General features: G+C 39.9%; 1 protein-coding gene across 1 annotated transcript in view; it reads left to right on the top strand.

Annotated features, from left to right (window-relative positions):
• WASF1 (WASP family member 1) overlaps nucleotides 1–6,195 on the top strand; it is a 277,901-nt gene extending 271,706 nt beyond the window's left edge. The window contains exons 8-9 of the mRNA XM_053710850.1: nucleotides 3,234–3,865; nucleotides 5,338–6,195. Coding sequence (XP_053566825.1) covers nucleotides 3,234–3,865; nucleotides 5,338–5,495 — 790 coding nt within the window. The 3' untranslated portion in view covers nucleotides 5,496–6,195. The remainder of the gene's footprint in view (nucleotides 1–3,233; nucleotides 3,866–5,337) is intronic.
• Nucleotides 6,196–20,515: the final 14,320 nt, after the last annotated feature.

The following is a 20,515-nucleotide window of genomic DNA, read 5'->3' as shown; positions in this document are numbered from 1 at the left end:
TTGCAAGGCTGCAACTTGGTCTTCTCTTCATACTTTTTCAAAATTTTACAAATTTGACACTTTTGCTTCTTTGGAGGCTGTTTTTGGGAGAAAGGTTCTTCAGGCAGTGGTTCCCTCCGTATAAAGAGCCTGCCTGTCCCTCCCGTCATCCGTGTACTTTTGCTTTGGTATTGGTATCCCAGAAGTAATGATGACCCGTGGACTGACCACACTTAACAGGAGAAAACAAAATTTATGCTTACCTGATAAATTCATTTCTCCTGTAGTGTGGTCAGTCCACGGCCCGCCCTGTTTTTTATGGCAGGCTTAAAAAATTTTTGGATTATACTCCAGTCACCACTACACCCTTGGGCTTCTCCTTTCTCGTTGGTCCTTTGGTCGAATGACTGGAGGTGACGTAGAGGGGAGGAGCTATATGGCAGCTCTGCTGGGTGAATCCTCTTGCACTTCCTGTAGGGGAGGAGATAATATCCCAGAAGTAATGATGACCCGTGGACTGACCACACTACAGGAGAAATGAATTTATCAGGTAAGCATAAATTTTGTTTTTAACCTCCCTCCATACATTGTTACCTTAATTTATATGTAATGCAGAGATATGGTCCCTAAGACATCATCATATTTGCGCTAATGGGTGAAGTCTATCAGAGGCCAATATAATCAATTACATATGCCCATTAGTGAATAAGGGAGCAGAAGTAGGTTAAAAATTATGCAGGTAAATATACACTTGATAATGGACCATACCCCATGAAACCCAATAACCCCATAAGACCTCCATGATATGTGTTATTTATTCCCAGAATATACCCACCTCCGGTCTATATCTAAAACCTTGATAGTAACAGCAAAAAAAGCCTGTATTGTAAGTTTGGCTGTATTGTGCGATATAAACACTTAATGCTGTCCCGGCCGCAGACAGCCTGGAAGCTATATAAAAATGTAACAATACTACCCAACTGTGTATAGCTAAGCACTAACCTGAGGCAATATTTGCTATGAACATAATATAAGTAATAATATTGTATACTATAGGAACAAACCTGTAACTCAACTGAGGCCCTAATATAAAAAATAAAATATATAGTTAAAGATCCCTTACATGTTTAAATCACATTTATAGGCAGAGGATCAAGGACAAGGACCAGCATTGCCCCTGTAACTCTGCAAATGAGCTGGGATATATAAAAAGTATGATAACATTCGACTAACCATCACCCACAACACTGCAATAAAGATATAGAAGTTGCTTATATCTAAGAACTAGGTACCCATCAATGAACATAAAAGGCATTGTGTTGCTGTTATAAGAGTTACTGAGCCTATTTCCTACCTCCCATTTGGGATCCTAATATGCGTCAGTCAACTAAATATTATTTACTGCCAACTTCCCTAACCTGAATCTAATAGAGCAATTTGAATAAACATTGCGAACTGAGCAGTGAGCACATGTTATAGTAAACTCTATGTAAACAGAACCAAACTCAAGATGCTACTGAACCATTTTAAAATTCTCAAACTTATGTCTCTATAGTTATCAGAGAAAAAGTCTCTCGATAGGATTCATCCTCCTACCCCACACCAGTCCGTCCGTTGGTCTGCAGTAGGAGAGCGGCACAAAGTTCGTACAGTATTTGAAGAGCTGCATAAGTGTATGTCCACACTTGTAGTTCAGAGTCCCCGGTATTGTGGTAAGGGTGCGCTAGTAGGAAAGCTGTTGCGTCACATCTCACTTTGCCATGCAGGAGGTGGGAAATGTCCTCTGCTGTTGTCTGCCCAACAGGTATTTTACTTTTTACAGGCCAGGAGTCCAGGCCCCCCAACTCCAATCTATTTGTTATATCTCCCGACCAACAGTTCAGGAAATCTGAGATCCGTTCTCCCGGGTCTTCATTATGCCACGAGGTCAGGTTGGTCCAGGGAGGTTTAATGTGCCTTACACCTTGTTCCTGCTCTGCGGCATTTAGCTGCCAGTCTTGGAGTAATGGCAGAGGGGCTCCGGATGACAACCTCTCATTGTGTGTGGGAGCAAAGTCCTCCTGGATATGTCTCAGTATTGCCTCTTCAAAGTTCGTGAAAACGGCTTGCAGACGGTGCAGAATGTCCTCCATGTGTGGGGTTGTAAACAAGGTAGTGAGATACCCACAACTGTACCGGGTTATGTCGCTCACTCCAAAACGGACGTGTAATCTAGTCTGCTGAAAAAGTTAATGCAGGCCAATGTAAACTCTTTCAGTGAGAGACAGTTTTCCAGCCATCCAAGTCCCAGGCCTCACCACTAGAGATTCTGTTCCGCTGTTGCAAAGTCGTATTTAATTCCTGTTTTCAGGTTAAAGGATGGACAATATTATCTCTGAGTCCATTAATAAGTTTGATGATAAAGAAAGTATAGAAGAAAAACAATAATTAGCTCCTGAATTTGGTATAAGATCAGGAGCTCTGTAAAAACATGTCTTGCTCTTGCACTGTTAAACCTATTTTGCCCCCTTTTAATGCAATTTAGCTCTAACAATTGAGCAATTTCTAATTACCAGACCTTAAACTGCACCCTGCTGACTTCTCGAGGATAACTTTGCTATCTATCTGTCTCTAATTGGCTTTATCAGATGGTAACTGCAAAATAATGTAATGGGCTAGCCTAGTTGTCTGCGGACTAAAGACAAGATTGTCTCCTCCAAATAAGGCAAATGGTAGGTGGAGTTTAACGTCTGATAAACAGTTGCCATAAAAAGGATGTTAATTTTGTTTTATAAAACGTTAACATTTGGCCGATTTGTTATCTTATAGCAACACAACAAATATGTCTTGCAATTACATGTTGTTTACTGTACCTTTCAGCGAAAAGAAGATAATGTGTGTAGGGTTAGGGATTCTCACCCCTTAGACTTCTGGGAGCTGTTTCTAATGAGATCAGAGGACAGTTACTCATCTGTGAAAGTATTCCTCTATTCGTCTACTTTGAGTGTCCAAACTGATTTTTTAGATACGTTTTAAACTGATTTATTAACTATGTTGTGGTTGATTTCCGTTTCAAACAATTCAAAGGGCACATCGTTTAATAATTTTTTTGCAGTAATATTTTTATTGTGTAGTTTGTGTACAGATCAGTTTGTGTACAGATCTTAAGGTTGGTTTTAATAAAATGTATGTTGTGCTCTTATCATAAATGGAAAATGTTAAATCATTTTGGTACCTGTTATATTTCTCATACGTTTTTCATTTTATTATAACAGTGCTACACAAGGATTGAATGAAAACCGACCGCAGTCTCCAGCCATGGGTAGAACACCAGTGTTTGTGAGCCCATCTCCTCCACCTCCTCCACCTCTCCCTCCACCACCTCCACCTCTTCCATCTGCTCTTTCAGCCTCTTCATTGCGATCCTCGATATCCTCAACTCCGCCACCACCTATCCCCCCACCACCTCCACCCCCCACTGCTGCTTTGCAGGCCCCTATTGTACCACCACCACCAACACCACTCCAGATTGCTCCTGGCGTCCTACATCCTGCTGCTCCTCCAGTAGCACCACCTCTTGTGCATCCATCTCCTCCAATATCACGGCCTGCTCAAGATGTATCACCTCATACAGTTCCTATGACTGAATCACAGGGACTTCCTCCACCACCTCCTCCTCCACCCTTACCTCCTTCTGGAATGCGGCCATCTTCCCCAGGGGCAATTCCACCTCTCTCTCATCCTCCTTCTGGTCTACATCCTCTTGCATCCATTGTGCCCGGTTCTCATGCTCCTTTAATGCCCCCATCTCCACCATCTCAAATTGTTTCTGACTCCAAGAGACATCCTTCAACACTTCCGGTCATCAGTGATGCTAGAAGTGTTCTTCTGGAAGCAATACGAAAAGGTTAGTAATTTCTATTAAATTTTGTTTAACACTTTCCTTATGTTATAACAGCATATGGCAGTAGTCTAAATAATGGAAGAACTGCCTTACCCACATGAAGGCAGTAGGGACTTATTGAAGAAAGAATCCATCCATTATCTATTAAAGGGATATGAAACCACAAAATTCTTTCATGTTTCAGACAGAGCATAACATTTTAAACAACTTAACAAGTTAATTCAATTACCAAATGTTCTTCATCATTTGGTATTCTTGTTGAAAAAGCAGCATTGCACTACAGGAAGCTAGCTGGTTGAGCCAATGACAGGAGACATACATGCGCAACAACCAATCCTGGGCATACCTAGGTATTCTTTTCAACTTGGGATACTAAGAGAACAAAGCATATTAGATAATAGAAGTAAATTGTTTAAAATGGTATGCTCTATTTGAACCATGAAAGAAGATGTTTGGGTTTCATGTCTGTTTAATAGAGACATTATTTATTAACTTTTGAAGGGATACATACCTGAGTTATAGGTAATCCGGAGTCATTTCTGGGTATACTCCAGGGATGAGGGTATGATGGGAAAGTTCTATGTGAGAGTCATGTTATCTACAACACGTTTTGTGTTCTTACCTGGGCATGGCTGTTTGTCAGAAAAGAGTTAAGGTTTGCTATTATTTTTGTAAGCTTGTGTATCACTACACATATTACCTGTCTATTAGGATATATTTGAGGAGTCAGAAAAATACTCATAGATACATATGACATGGTGGGTAATGAGCAAAATTACTTTTAGAACTGGTTTTTGGGAGATGGGGAAAACCAGTGGTCAGATAAGTATTTTCTATGGTTGTAAAACACCAAGCAGTTCGGCGAGATAGTTAGAATGCAATCAGCATAATGAACTTACTAGGTTAAAGAGTATAAGATAAAGCTTCTCAATCAATCTATTTGTATCAACAAGTTCAAAATATTATTTAGGTTTAAAGATATACCACATTTTCATTTTCTCTGAGTATTTAAAGCCAAGATGTCATCTTGTTTTTTTTTAAAGTAGCAGAAGTTCTGATAATAGATTATTTTATCATTTAGCATTGTCAAATTTACCTGTATGGGAACTAGCATAGTTTCTAGTGTGATAGATATGCTGTTATGTTAGAACATTTTATTTGTGGTAATTAGTTTTAAAGGCTGTATTCAATAATGGCATTCTCCAATAATGTATCTTCTGGAAGTTATGTATTTTATATTTACACAAGTTTTGTGTTTTCTTATTTGGTTTGTGCAAGTAAATTGCAGAATTTTTTTTGTAGTTATTATTGCCATATACAGTTTTACAGGGTGTAGTTTTACAGGGCATTTAAATCTCCACCCCAACTGGTTTGTATAGACTGAGCTCAGTATAAATATTTTTTCTTCTACTTTCTTGGAAATGTTTAAACCTACTTTTCCAACAGTTTTCTAATTTACTGTTATTTACTTGTAGGTATTCAACTCCGCAAAGTGGAAGAGCAGCGTGAACAGGAAGCGAAGCACGAACGCATCGAAAATGATGTTGCTACAATACTTTCAAGGCGTATTGCTGTGGAATACAGCGATTCCGAAGATGATTCTGAGTTTGATGAGGTGGAATGGCTGGAATGAAAACCATTGCAAATAACTATACACTACAAATGGGAATGCTGATGTTAAACTGTGGTGCTTGTCATATGAAAATGTTTGGTTATTTCTAGTGTTTTGTATCTATATTACTTTACATCACCAGAATAAAACATGTTTTTGTATTTTAGTTTACAGTAAAACTAGAAATCTTATGATCTTGACATTGTACAGTGGCTTTTTAATTTTTTGGGAGAATGTGACTTTGGTTCACCACTAAGTATTAAGGATGGGCAGCTGTCAGCTTATAGTATAGACAGTTAATATTTTTTATGTATTCTACTTGTGCACTTTGTGAATTTTAAGTTAATGAAGGAGACTGGAGATTGAAATTCCAAGGGCAGCGGTATCTCTACTATTTGAGCCTTATTGCAATTTGATAATGTTTTCATAGCATAAACCTAGCTATCAAATTCCACTGCTTGAAGTTAGGTCTTAAACACTGAGAAAATAGTTTGAAATTTAGAAACTATGACAAAATACTACTTGTTTTTTTTTGTTTTTTTATGATGGCCTTATTTGAATGCTGAGGTTTTTTTTTATGTACATGTTGTACGGTACTATTTTGCCTGTATACTAAAATGAAAAACAAAAATATCAATGTGAAAACTGACTTTAAACTTTCCGTGTAACTTATGTAACTGTTTAAAACAGTTTGATTTAATAAATTTTTGTTTTAAAATTATTATTGTGACATCTTTGAACCACTTCAGAAAACGGGGGGTTACAACCGCACTACACAAATATAAGGGGAGTGCCAATAGGTATCTACTATCAGTAGACTTGTGAATACAGGCTAGAGTGCTTATGCATAAGTCATAGATTTGAGATACTTAGGTCAAAACTGGAGAATTTTGACTTGGTACAGAATGCATTAATTTAGCACTTTCCCCATGATGTGGTTGAAACCTCTGATTGGTATGGGATAGGGGTAGAGCAAAAAATTTAAATCTAACTTTTATTTCAACACTTTAAAAATACCACACATACAAATTAAAAACACAAACTGAAATAGGACATAGCACTGAGAGGGACTGTGGAATTGAATTAAATACAAATTCCTCAAAAATAGAGAATCTGAATTATTTTGACTTTACTCCACTTAAGTGTAGGGCTCAGATAGCATTAGTTTGTGATGAAAATGCTATTAGTTCATAAATGTCCTGTGCATACCTAGATATCCTTAAGATCCAGATGGGAGAATTTTTAATCACATACTATATTTATGAGACTGTTCCTTTAATAAGGTGGATTTTGGCGAGTATTAATTACTTGTACTATCCCTTTAATAGGGTGAATTTCTTGAAGTATATCATTAGACTGATAGTCCTATTGTATTTAAAGTATCAAAATTCACTCTACCATTGTATATTGTATCAGTACTTAAGTAATAATAGATTGTTTATGGTTGAACTGGTCAAAGTTTATATAGTGTGATATTAGTATATACTTATTTGTGTAAAAGATGTATTAGTATATATACTGTCTCCTTTAATAAGGTGGATTTTTGCTAGTATTAACTAATAGTACTGTCCCTTGAATTGGGTGAATTTTGGGAGGTATATTGTTAGACTGTTTGTCTTATTATATATAAAGTACCACGATTCACTCAACAGTTATCTCTTAGATCAGCACTTGAGTAGTAATAAGTAATTTGTTGTTGAAATAGTAACACTTGATATGATGTGTTATTATTGTATACTTATTGGTGCAAAAGCAATGTTGGTGAATACACTTTTTTCTATATCGAAATTATCTATATGGTTGTTAGGAACTCTCTGATGTTGTAAATATTGGCGTACAGAAATAGTATATTTCTCCAACATTGGTGTGTCCGGTCCACGGTGTTATCCATAACTTGTGGGAATATTCTCTTCCCCAACAGGAAATGGCAAAGAGCACAGCAAAAGCTGTCCATATAGCCCCTCCCAGGCTCCGCCCCCCCAGTCATTCTCTTTGCCGCTCTGAACAAGTAGCATCTCCACGGAGATGGTGAAGAGTATGTGGTGTTTAGTTGTAGTTTTTTATTCTTCTATCAAGAGTTTATTTTAAAATAGTGCTGGTATGTACTATTTACTCTGAAACAGAAAGAGAAGAAGAGTTCTGTTTAAAAGAGGAGTATGATTTTAGCAGCAGTAACTAAAATCAATTGCTGTTCCCACGCAGGACTGTTGAGCTGAGAGAACTTCAGTTGGGGGGAACAGTTTGCAGACTTTTCTGCTCAAGGTATGACTAGCCATTTTTCTAACAAGACTGTGTAATGCTGGAAGGCTGTCATTTTTCCCTCATGGGGATCGGTAAGCCATTTTCTTAGACTTAGAAAGAATAAAGGGCTTATTATGGGCTATTAACTGGTGGACACTCTTAAGGGCTAAATCGATTGTTTATTTAAGTTATTTTTGAAAGTTTGAAGTAATTTTCACACTTTTATTGTTTGGGGAACGTTTTTATCGCCAGGCACTAGTTTAGACACCTTCCCAGTCAGGAAGGGCCTTTCACTATAGTAGGCAGAGCCTCATTTTCGCGCCATTATTGCGCAGTTACTTTTGAGTACAGTGCATGCAGCTGCATGTGTGAGGGTCTGGTATCCACTGAAAACGTTCCTAGAAGGCTTGAATTGGTATCGTATACCCCCCTGGGATTGGTGAAGTCGCAACAAAGGCTGTGGCTGGGACTGTAGTGGGGTTAAAATTGCAAACGGCTCCGGTTTCCACATTTTAAGGGTTAACAGCTTGAAAATTGTGGTGCAATACTTTGAATGCATTAAGACACTGTGGTGAAAATTTGGTAAAGATTGGATAATTCCTTCATAGTTTTTCACATATTCAGTAATAAAGTGTGCCCTGCTTAACATTTAAAGAGACAGTAACGGTTTTGTTTTTAAACGTTTTTTGTGCTTTATTAACCAGTTTAAGCCTGTTTAACATGTCTGTACCTTCAGATAGATCATGTTCTGTATGTATGGAAGCCAATGTGGGTTCCCCCTTCAAATATATGTGATAATTGTGCCATAGCGTCCAAACATGTAAGGACAGTACTGTCACAAATAGTAAGGTTGCCCAGGATGATTCCTCAGATGAAGGAAGTAGAGATAGTTCTACATCATCTCCTTCTGTGTCTATACCAGTTATGCCCGCGCAGGCGACCCCTAGTACTTCTAGCGCGCCAATGCTTGTTACTATGCAACAATTGACGGCAGTAATGGATAACTCCATAGCTAATATTTTATCCAAAATGCCAGCATTTCAGAGAAAGCGCGATTGCTCTGTTTTAAACACTGTAGAGCAGGAGGGCGCTGATGATAATTTTTCTGTCATACCCTCACACCAGTCTGAAGTGGCAGTGAGGGAGGGTTTGTCAGATGGAGAAATTTCTGATACAGGAAGAATTTCTCAGCAGGCAGAACCTGATGTTGTGACATTTAAATTTAAATTAGAGCATCTCCGCGCATTACTTAAGGAGGTGCTATCTACTCTGGATGATTGTGACAATCTGGTCATCCCAGAAAAATTGTGCAAGATGGACAAGTTCCTAGAGGTCCCGGTGCACCCTGATGCCTTTCCGATACCTAAACGGGTGGCGGACATAGTGAATAAGGAGTGGGAGAAGCCAGGCATACCTTTTGTCCCTCCTCCTATATTTAAGAAATTGTTCCCTATGGTCGACCCCAGGAAGGACTTATGGCAAACAGTCCCTAAGGTCGAGGGGGCGGTTTCTACACTAGCCAAGCGCACGACCATTCCCATTGAGGACAATTGTGCTTTCAAAGATCCTATGGATAAAAAATTGGAGGGTTTGCTTAAAAAGATTTTTGTACAGCAAGGTTACCTCCTTCAACCTATTTCGTGCATTATTCCTGTCACTACAGCGGCGTGGTTCTGGTTCGAGGAACTGGAAAAGTCGCTCAGTAGGGAGACTCCGTATGAGGAAGTCATGGACAGAATTCACGCACTTAAGTTAGCTAATTCCTTTATTTTAGACGCCGCTTTGCAGTTAGCGAGGTTAGCGGCAAAAAAATTCAGGGTTTGCAATTGTGGCGCGCAGAGCGCTCTGGCTAAAGTCTTGGTCGGCGGATGTATCTTCCAAGACAAAATTGCTTAATATCCCTTTCAAAGGTAAGACCCTTTTTGGGCCAGAATTGAAAGAGATTATTTCAGACATCACTGGGGGAAAGGGCCATGCCCTCCCACAAGATAGACCTTTCAAGGCTAAGAATAAGTCCAATTTTCGTTCCTTTCGCAATTTCAGGAACGGACCGGCTTCCAACTCTGCAGCCTCTAGACAAGAGGGTAACGCTTCCCAGACTAAACCAGCTTGGAAACCAATGCAAGGCTGGAACAAGGGTAAACAGGCCAAGAAGCCTGCTGCTGCTGCTACCAAAACAGCATGAAGGGGTAGCCCCCGATCCGGGACCGGATCTAGTAGGGGGCAGACTATCTCTCTTTGCTCAGGCTTGGGCAAGAGATGTTCAGGATCCCTGGGCACTAGACATAGTCTCTCAGGGTTATCTTCTAGAATTCAAGGAACTACCCCCAAGGGGAAGGTTCCACATGTCTCACTTATCTTCAAACCAAATAAAGAGACAGGCATTCTTACATTGTGTAGAAGACCTGTTAAAGATGGGAGTGATACACCCAGTTCCAACTGTGGAACAAGGTCAGGGGTTTTACTCAAATCTGTTTGTAGTTCCCAAAAAAGAGGGAACTTTCAGACCAATTCTGGATTTAAAAATTCTAAACAAATTTCTCAGAGTTCCATTGTTCAAAATGGAAACCATTCGAACAATTTTACCTACAATCCAGGAGGGTCAATTTATGACTACCGTGGATTTAAAGGATGCGTATCTACATATTCCTATCCACAAAGATCATCATCAGTTCCTAAGGTTCGCCTTTCTGGACAAACATTATCAGTTCGTGGCTCTCCCATTCGGGCTAGCCACTGCTCCAAGAATTTTCACAAAGGTGCTCGGGTCCCTTCTAGCGGTTCTAAGACCAAGGGGTATTGCAGTGGCACCTTATCTGGACGACATTCTAATCCAAGCGTCGTCTCTTTCCAAAGCAAAGGCTCATACAGACATTGTTCTAGCCTTTCTCAGATCTCACGGGTGGAAGGTGAATGTAGAAAAGAGTTCCCTGTCTCCGTCGACAAGAGTTCCCTTTTTGGGAACAATAATAGATTCTTTAGAAATGAAGATCTTCCTGACAGAAGTCAGAAAGTCAAAGCTTCTAAACGCTTGTCAAGTTCTTCACTCTATTCTGCAGCCTTCCATAGCTCAGTGCATGGAAGTAGTAGGGTTGATGGTTGCAGCAATGGACATAGTTCCTTTTGCTCGAATTCATCTAAGACCATTACAACTGTGCATGCTCAAGCAGTGGAATGGGGACTATACAGACTTGTCTCCAAAGATTCAAGTAGACCAGATGACCAGAGACTCACTCCGTTGGTGGTTGTCCCAGGATCACCTGTCTCAGGGAATGAGTTTCCGCAGACCAGAGTGGGTCATTGTCACGACCGACGCCAGTCTATTAGGCTGGGGCGCGGTCTGGGATTCCCTGAAAGCTCAGGGTTTATGGTCTCGGGAAGAGTCTCTTCTCCCGATCAACATCCTGGAACTGAGAGCGATATTCAATGCTCTCCGGGCTTGGCCTCAACTAGCGAAGGCCGGATTCATAAGATTCCAGTCAGACAACATGACGACTGTAGCTTACATCAACCATCAGGGGGGAACAAGGAGTTCCTTGGCGATGAGAGAGGTATCCAAAATCATCAAATGGGCGGAGGATCACTCCTGCCACCTATTTGCAATCCACATCCCAGGAGTAGACAACTGGGAGGCGGATTATCTGAATCGTCAGACTTTTCATCCGGGGGAGTGGGAACTCCACCCGGAGGTGTTTGCCCAGTTGACTCAATTATGGGGCATTCCAGACATGGATCTGATGGCGTCTCGTCAGAACTTCAAGGTTCCTTGCTACGGGTCCAGATCCAGGGATCCCAAGGCGACTCTAGTGGATGCATTAGTGGCGCCTTGGTCGTTCAACCTAGCTTATGCGTTTCCACCGTCCCCTCTCCTTCCCAGGCTTGTAGCCAGGATCAAACAGGAGAAGGCCTTGGTGATTCTGATAGCTCCTGCGTGGCCGCGCAGGACTTGATATGCAGACCTGGTGAATATGTCATCGGCTCCACCATGGAAGCTACCTTTGAGACAGGATCTTCTAGTACAAGGTCCATTCGAACATCCAAATCTAGTTTCTCTGCAGCTGACTGCTTGGAAATTGAACGCTTGATTTTATCCAAGCGTGGGTTTTCAGATTCAGTGATAGATACTCTGGTCCAAGCCAGAAAACCTGTGACTAGAAAGATTTACCATAAAATATGGAAAAGATATATCTGTTGGTGTGAATCCAAGGGATTCTCCTGGAGTAAGATTAAAATTCCTAAGATCCTCTCCTTTCTCCAAGAAGGTTTGGATAAGGGATTGTCAGCGAGTTCTCTAAAAGGACAGATTTCTGCTTTATCTGTCTTGTTACACAAACGACTGGCAGCTGTGCCAGATGTACAAGCTTTTGTACAGGCTTTGGTCAGAATCAAGCCTGTTTACAGACCCTTGACTCCTCCCTGGAGTCTAAATTTAGTTCTTTCAGTTCTTCAAGGGGTTCCGTTTGAACCCTTTCATTCCATAGATATCAAGTTACTATCTTGGAAAGTTCTGTTTTTGGTTGCTATTTCTTCTGCTAGAAGAGTTTCTGAATTATCTGCTTTGCAGTGTGATCCACCCTATCTGGTGTTCCATTCAGATAAGGTTGTTTTGCGTACCAAATTTGGTTTTCTTCCAAAAGTTGTTTCCAACAAGAATATTAACCAGGAAATAGTTGTTCCTTCTTTGTGTCCGAATCCAGTTTCAAAGAAGGAACGTTTGTTACACAATTTAGATGTAGTCCGTGCTTTAAAGTTCTATTTAGAAGCAACAAAGGATTTCAGACAAACTTCTTCTTTGTTTGTCGTTTATTCTGGTAAGAGGAGAGGACAAAATGCTACTGCTACCTCTCTTTCTTTCTGGCTGAAAAGCATCATCCGATTGGCTTATGAGACTGCCGGACGACAGCCTCCTGAACGAATCACAGCTCACTCTACTAGGGCTGTGGCTTCCACATGGGCCTTCAAGAACGAGGCTTCTGTTGATCAGATATGTAAGGCAGCGACTTGGTCTTCTCTGCACACTTTTGCCAAATTCTACAAATTTGATACTTTTGCTTCTTCGGAGGCTATTTTTGGGAGAAAGGTTTTGCAAGCCGTGGTGCCTTCTGTTTAGGTAACCTGATTTGCTCCCTCCCTTCATCCGTGTCCTAAAGCTTTGGTATTGGTTCCCACAAGTTATGGATGACGCCATGGACCGGACACACCAATGTTGGAGAAAACAGAATTTATGCTTACCTGATAAATTACTTTCTCCAACGGTGTGTCCGGTCCACGGCCCGCCTTGGTTTTTTAATCAGGTTTGAAAAATTTCTTTCTCTATACACTACAGTCACCACGGCACCCTATAGTTTCTCCTTTTTTTCTCCTAACCGTCGGTTGAATGACTGGGGGGGCGGAGCCTGGGAGGGGCTATATGGACAGCTTTTGCTGTGCTCTTTGCCATTTCATGTTGGGGAAGAGAATATTCCCACAAGTTATGGATGACGCCGTGGACCGGACACACCGTTGGAGAAAGTAATTTATCAGGTAAGCATAAATTCTGTTTTTGGCTGCTATTATTATAAAAGCTGTGTTAATATATACACTGTCTCTTTAACGCAATATTCTTTGTGATTATTACAAACTCGTAGATTTTATAAACATCCAGGTCTTATAATTTAAGCGCTTACAAGTATAGAAAGGCAGTCAGATTATTATGCGGTTAATAATGCCTGTGGTTTATATCCAACTGTTATAGGCAATATCGATTAAAGTTTGTTTAGGACTGCTTGTAAAAAAGATTGACGCTTGTAACCTTATTAAAGGAACAGTCTCATAAATATAGTATGTGATTAAAAATTCTCCCATCTGGATCTTAAGGATATCTAGGTATGCACAGGACATTTAGGAACTAATACAATTTTCATCACAAACTAATGCTATCTGAGCCCTACACTTAAGTGGAGTAAAGTCAAAATAATTCAGATTCTCTATTTTTGAGGAACTTGTATTTAATTCAATTCCACAGTCCCTCTCAGTGCTATGTCCTATTTCAGTTTGTGTCTTTAATTTGTATGTGTGGTATTTTTAAAGTGTTGAAATAAAAGTCAGATTTTAATTTTTTGCTCTACCCCTAACCCATACCAATCAGAGGTTTCAACCATATCATGGGGAAAGTGCTAAATTAATGCATTCTGTACCAAGTCAAAATTCTCCAGTTTTGACCTAAGTATCTCAAATCTTTGAAACACTGACCATATAGCTACATCTAGTGGGCAATTTTATTAATCTCACAATAGAAATAATAGTATTTACTACAAAACATATAGCTATAAGTGTAACTGGTTAAAAAAAATGTTTAAACTAATTTTAATATTTTCTTGGTGCAGTTGCCATACTTTGAATCTGATCACTATTATTTATCTCTTATTAGTTGTATCTTAGTACACGTTACGAAGAAGCTTTCCTACATTCGCATGGTAGCTTAAAAAAAAAAAAAAAAACCTTAGTGTTGCACTTTCACAAAAGACTGCATTTATCAATGGATGTTATTGAAATAATTTTGACTTATTATTTAAAAAACAAGATTGGCTTGCACAATAATACATTTTATCCACTGCCAGTTTTAGAATGCTGTAATTTTAGGTAGACTTACAAATTAATTTTGGTATTGTAAACATCTAACATTACCAACTTGCTTTTTTTCTGCCTAAAAAGACCTCGCTGTTCAATATCTTATAATATATCTTATACAGATAAAGAAAGACCCACCTGCTTGTAAATTGTTTTAAGTGTTAATATATTTTTTATAGCTTTGCTGAACATCATACATTCTTTTTATTGGAACAAATCGGCAATACGATAAAAAAAAGCTAACCGAATAAATACATTTAATATGAGCCATCATTAATATTTCCTTTCAGTTTACATTTACTTCTTCCATCCATAACCCAATATCCAACAATACATACACACATATATATATATATATATATATATATATACATACATACATATATACATACACATAGAGAAAAGCACACTCACAGGAACGAACAACTGGCTCAATATACTATTGTTAGCCTGTTCTATGGCAGTTTACCACCTGGGTGCAGCTTCTTTATATATATATATATATATATATATATATATTGCCTCTCAGTTTTTTTCTTTCGGGATTCAGATTAGAGCATGCAATTTTAAGCAACTCTCTTATTTACTCCTATTATCAATGTTTCTTTGTTCTCTTGTTTTCTTTATTTGAGAAAGCAGGAATCTAAGCTAAGGAGTCGACCCATTTTTGTTTCAGCAGCCTGGATAGCGCTTTCTGATTGGTGGGGTACGTTTAGCCACCAATCAGCAAGCGCAACCCAGGTGCTGAAAATGGGCCGGCTCCTTATCTTAGATTCCTGCTTTTTCAAATAAAGATACCAAGAGAACGTAGAAAAATTGATAATAGGAGTAAATTAGAAAGTTGCTTAAAATTGCATGCTCTATCTGAATCATGAAGGAACATTTTGGGGTTTAGTATCCCTTTAAGGCACTCCCTCCGGAGTTTATCCAGTATTTCTGAGTTTTTACTCGCATGGCCTTATAATTTAAAATCTTTGATCCACAGCTACCAAAAAGTGAATTTGATTTGATCACTGGGAGACAACTTATCTTCTGCTTCTCCAGCCATCCCACAATCAAAGATTTAGTTTTCTGTTCTATACATGACATTGTGGACACTTATTGTCTAGCCCACCCATTACAGCTGTTTTCATGACCAAACAAAACCTTTTATTGTTGTTTCTACTTTCTGCTCCTAGCATCTCTCACCACATCCAATCCATTCCTCACATTGGACCAGACATATGCTCAGTATCTTTACACAGTGTTTCTTTCTAACACCCTTGGGAGGATCTGTGTGTAGTCATATTTCTAGTTTGGCATTTACCTTAGTGCAGATGTACTTTTTCCCACATGAAATAAATGTTCTGCAGGGGCACTGCCAAACTCATCTGCCTTTGCAAAGCTATGGACAGCATATTTAAGTGTTCTTTATTAAGACTATTGGGAAAATGGGAATATATTTTGTTCTCTTTTTGACTATCACTTGAGGCTAGCATCTTGTTAGACTCTATTAGATCTACTGTAAAATAAATCTTTTCTATAAAAGTCCAAGAAAACCTCAAGCTCATCTAGTCAGCCAAGCTCTTCATCTGCCAATGTGCTGTAGTCAAATTGTGTCTTGTAGCCAGGACTTCAGATCTTGTGATCCAGGCTTGCAAGGGTTTAATGCCGCCTCCAATATCTGAGCAGTAGTTGGGTTGAGATGCGCAGTCTTTTTGCAAAAATGTTTATATGTACTGTCTGGATCTTTAGTTTTCCTGGGTATTGTTCTCCTTATTAGTGTTTCCTAAATATGCTTCCTCTTCTGAACTCCTGTAACTGACTTAGGCTTGTACTCTGTCTGACCTGCTTTTTAGATGCCTATTTTCCCTGTTGTCTTATTTTCTTAATCAGTCTGCCTGAGCTTGACCCTGTAACGACTAGCCTTGGTGTTTGTTTTGGACTGCTCATGATGATCTAAAACTCTCTGCTCTGACAAGATTATCTAAGGAGTCTTGTCAGTACTGCAAGACCCTCAAAAAATGTATAAAGACATATTTTAGCTTGAGAGCTGTTTATCTAGCTATGCGGGGCTGTGCATGTGAAGGACAGACAAACATTACAATATAATGCTCCAAAAAAGCCCATAATACATTTGCGTGATTTCTCTACATGTCCGCAAGTTTTTGAACATCAGGCCCTTGGTGTCTTACCTGCTTAAATGTGACCCTGCAACTGATTAGCTCTTCTGTTTCCCTTTGACTACTCACTTGGTGTCGGACCTCCTCCCTGAAACTGATCCTACAACTGGCTATCCCTGTTGTATAATTTGGATTGTTCTGATTTTGATGTTCTGCCTGAAACTGACACTGCAGTTATCTAACACTATTGATTGCTTTGGCCTGCTTACATGGAATCTAGCTTTCAGCCTGTAACTGATCCAGCAACTGTCTAAAACTATTGTTTGTTCCCTTGGATTGACCTTTGTGTAAAACCATTGCCTGGCTGACTTCTGCTGGAACTTTCTCCTGGTATGTAAAACTACATGTTACCTACTAGTCAGATTTCCAATTACTACTACTGTCCGCTACCAGATCCTTTCTTCTATGGTCTGGCTCTTTTTTCTCATCTTGCTTTTCCTATTCCACCTTTATTCCTTTACACAAAAAAACAGGGAAGAGGTTTAACTTTCATTTCATGTATGGATCCATGAGTATTGTTTTGATATTAATTCATTAGTTATAAATAATTTTTCTGTCTCTTAAAGGGATATGAACCCCCCAAAAGAAATTGCGATACAGATAGAGCATGCAATTTTGAACAACATTCTAGTTTACTTCTAGTATCAATTTTTCTTTGTTCCCTTTTTTTTTTTTTTTGTTGAAAGCAGGGGCAAAAGGTCAGAAGCCTGCCCATGTCTTTTGCCATGTAGTGCTCCAGACACTTACCTAGGTATCTCTTCAGCAAAGAATACTTTGGGAATAAAGCAAATTTGCTAAAATAAAGGTTTTAGCTTTTGGTGTTCCCCCGGGAGCGTAGGCATGCTAAGGGTTGTTGGTTTTAGCGTGCCTTTTCTGTGTTTATAATCCTTTTCTGTGCTGCTGTAACATTCCCAGCAAGTAGGAAGGTTCTCATGACCGGTGGAGATGGTAAGGCACTTTCATGATGGAGACAATTCACACTTTGCTTCCTTTAAGTGCAGGAGGGTCATTTTATGTCTACTGTAGACTTTAAGGGTGCTTATTTGCATATCCCTATTCACAGGGATCATGTCAAATTTCTGATATTTGCTTTCCTAGACAAGCATTATCAGTTTGTGGCCCTCACTTTTGGTCTGGCTACAGCTCCCAAAGTTTTTACAAAAGTACTGAGACCTCTGTTGTCTGTAGTTCAAGCTCAAGGAATTTCTGTAGTTTCTTACTTGGATGACATTCTGAGTCAGGATTCTTCTTTTCTCCTTACTTGTCTCACACTTAGGTGGTTCTTAAGTTGTTTCAGAGTCACAGTTGGATTTTTTTTCCCAAAAGACTTCTTTAACCTCTCAGACTTGTGTCTTTTCTGGGGTTCATAATCAAGTCCAGGACAATGTCCTTGTTTCTAACAGATAAGTGCAGACTGAAGCTGCAACAGGCCTGTGCTCTTCTGTAGTTGAATTCTCTCTCTGCCAGAGCTCAGTGCATGGAAGTTGTGAGACTTATGGTGGCTGCTTCAGATGCAGCTCCATTTGCCAGGTTTCATATTCAGGCCCTCCAATTGCAGATGCGGCATCAATGGAATTGGGACGAGGAAGATCTGTCTCAGGATTCTGTTGGATCACAAGATAAGGCAGTGTATGGATTGGTTGCATACTCACCAGTCCGTGATTCAGGAGGCCTCTTCGTCCATTGTGGGTTGTAATTTCCATAGATGCCAGCCTGCTAGGTTGGGGTGCAGTCTGGGGGTCTTGGAGAGCTCAGGGAGTCTGGTCTCTTTAGGAGGTCAGGTTACCAATAAATCTTTTGGAATTCCATACAATCTTCAGGGCTCTCCAAAGTTGGCCCAAACTCACACACAAATATTTTCTGAGATTACAGTCAGTCAATGTCACGGCAGTGGCTTATGAAAATCATCAGGAAGGAACTCACAGTTTCTTAGCGATGAGGGAAGTGTCCCGTATCATCAGTTGGGCAAAACATTACCATTGCTGCCATCTATATTCCAGGTGTGGACAATTGGGAAGCAGACTTTCTAAGTCACCAGGCGAATGGTCTCTGAATAAGGAAGTTTTTGACCAAATTGTGAGGCATTGTGGTCTGCTAAAGATACATCTAATGGCCTCCCACTTGAATCACAAACTGCCTCAGTATTGTGCCAGGTCTTGGGACCCTTGGACAAGTCTGATAAGTGCCCTAGTGGTCCCTTGGTCGTTGAACCTAATTTGTATGTTTCCTCCATTTGTGATAGCCAGGAACAAACATCAGCAATTCTGATTGCTCCAGCGGGGCCTCAAAGGTTTTGGCTTGCAGATCTGGTACAGATGTCCTCAAAGGATCTTCTCTCTCAAGGCCCTTTTTATCAATATCTCAAATCTCTGAATTTGACAGCATGGTGATTGAAAGCTTAATTCTTGTAAGGTTAATAATACCCTGATTTAGACTAGGAAACCTGTTACCAGACATATTTATCATAAATTCTGGAAAACCTTTTTTTTATGTGTTGTTATCGCAAAGTTTTCCATTGGAATTGTTTTAAAATGTATTGAGTTCCTGCAGGAAAGGTTTAGATACAGGTTGATCAGCCAGTTCTCTGAAGGGTCAGTTTTCAGCTCTTTCTATGCTGTTTCTGTCAGGACTCTTACCTGGAGGACCTCTTCTTGAGGTCCCATGTGGAGGGACGCCAAGATTAGTCTGAAGCTTCTGTGCTGCAACAGCCTAGGCACGCGTAGCCGCGCCTTTCCTAGGATTTAAAGAGCCATCCTGTTGATTACAGGAACTCTTACCTGGAGGATTCAGGTATGCATACTTGTTGTTCCTGTGTATGTGTACCTTATTCCTAAAGTCAAGCATCTCTGCTGTGATACCTGTGTATGCTTACCTTGTTCCTGAAGCTAAATATCCCTGCTATGATACCTGTGTATGCTTATCTTGCATCTGAAGACAAGCATCTCTGCTGTGATACCTGTGTATGCTAACCTTGTTCCTGAAGTCAAGCAGCTCTGCTGTGATACCTGTGTATGCTTACCTTGTTCCTGAAGCCAACATCTCTGCTGTGATACCTGTGTATGCTTACCTTTTTCCTGAAGCTAAGTATTTCTGCTGTGATACCTGTGTATGCTTACCTTGCTTCTGAAGACAAACATATCTGCTGTGATACCTGTGTATGCTTACCTTGTTCCTGAAACCAAGCATCTCTACGGTGATACCTGTGTATGCTAACATTGTTCCTGAAGCCAAACATCTCTTCTGTGATAATTGTGTATGCTTACCTTGCTCCTGAAGCTAAGTATCCCTGCTGTGATACCTGTGTATGCTTACCTTGCTTCTAAAGCCAAGCATCTCTGCTGTGATACCTGTGTATGCTTACCTTGTTCCTGAAAACAAGCATCTCTACGGTGATACCTGTGTATGCATACCTTGTTCCTGAAACCAAGCATCTCTACGGTGATACCTGTGTATGTTTACCTTGATCTTGAAGCCAAGCATCTATGCTGTGATACCTGTATATGCTCATCTTGCTCTTGAAACCAAGCATACTTACCTTGATACCCACATATGCTCACCTTGCTCTTGAAACCAAGCATACTTACCTTGATACCCACTTATGCTCACCTTGCTCTTGAAACAAAGCTTACATACCTTGATACCCACGTATGCTCACCTTGCTCTTGAAACCAAGCATACTTACCTTGATACCCACATATGCTTTCCTTGCTCTTGAAACCAAGCACACTTACCTTGATTCCCACGTATGCTTACCTTGCTCCTGAAACCAAGAACTCCTCCTTTGATAACTGTGTATGCTTATCTGTATCCTGAAAGCCGAATCCTCACCAACAGTGCCCGCTGGGTAGTCTGTGCTTGTTGAGAGACTTGTGCTTATACTTTGAGTATTCTATTCCCTTTTCCCCAACTCCAGGGTTTTGTTGTTTATAATTTTGCTTCAGTAAAGTATTCACAAGAAAAGACTTTTTGTCCTGTGTCTCTATTCATTCCTCACACCTTCCTTCACCCTCACAGAATATTGCAGCCAAA

The sequence above is a fragment of the Bombina bombina genome, chromosome 4 (assembly GCF_027579735.1).
Source record: "Bombina bombina isolate aBomBom1 chromosome 4, aBomBom1.pri, whole genome shotgun sequence".
NCBI classification, from domain to species: Eukaryota; Metazoa; Chordata; class Amphibia; order Anura; family Bombinatoridae; genus Bombina; species Bombina bombina.
This window is presented reverse-complemented; position numbering and strand designations above follow the sequence as displayed.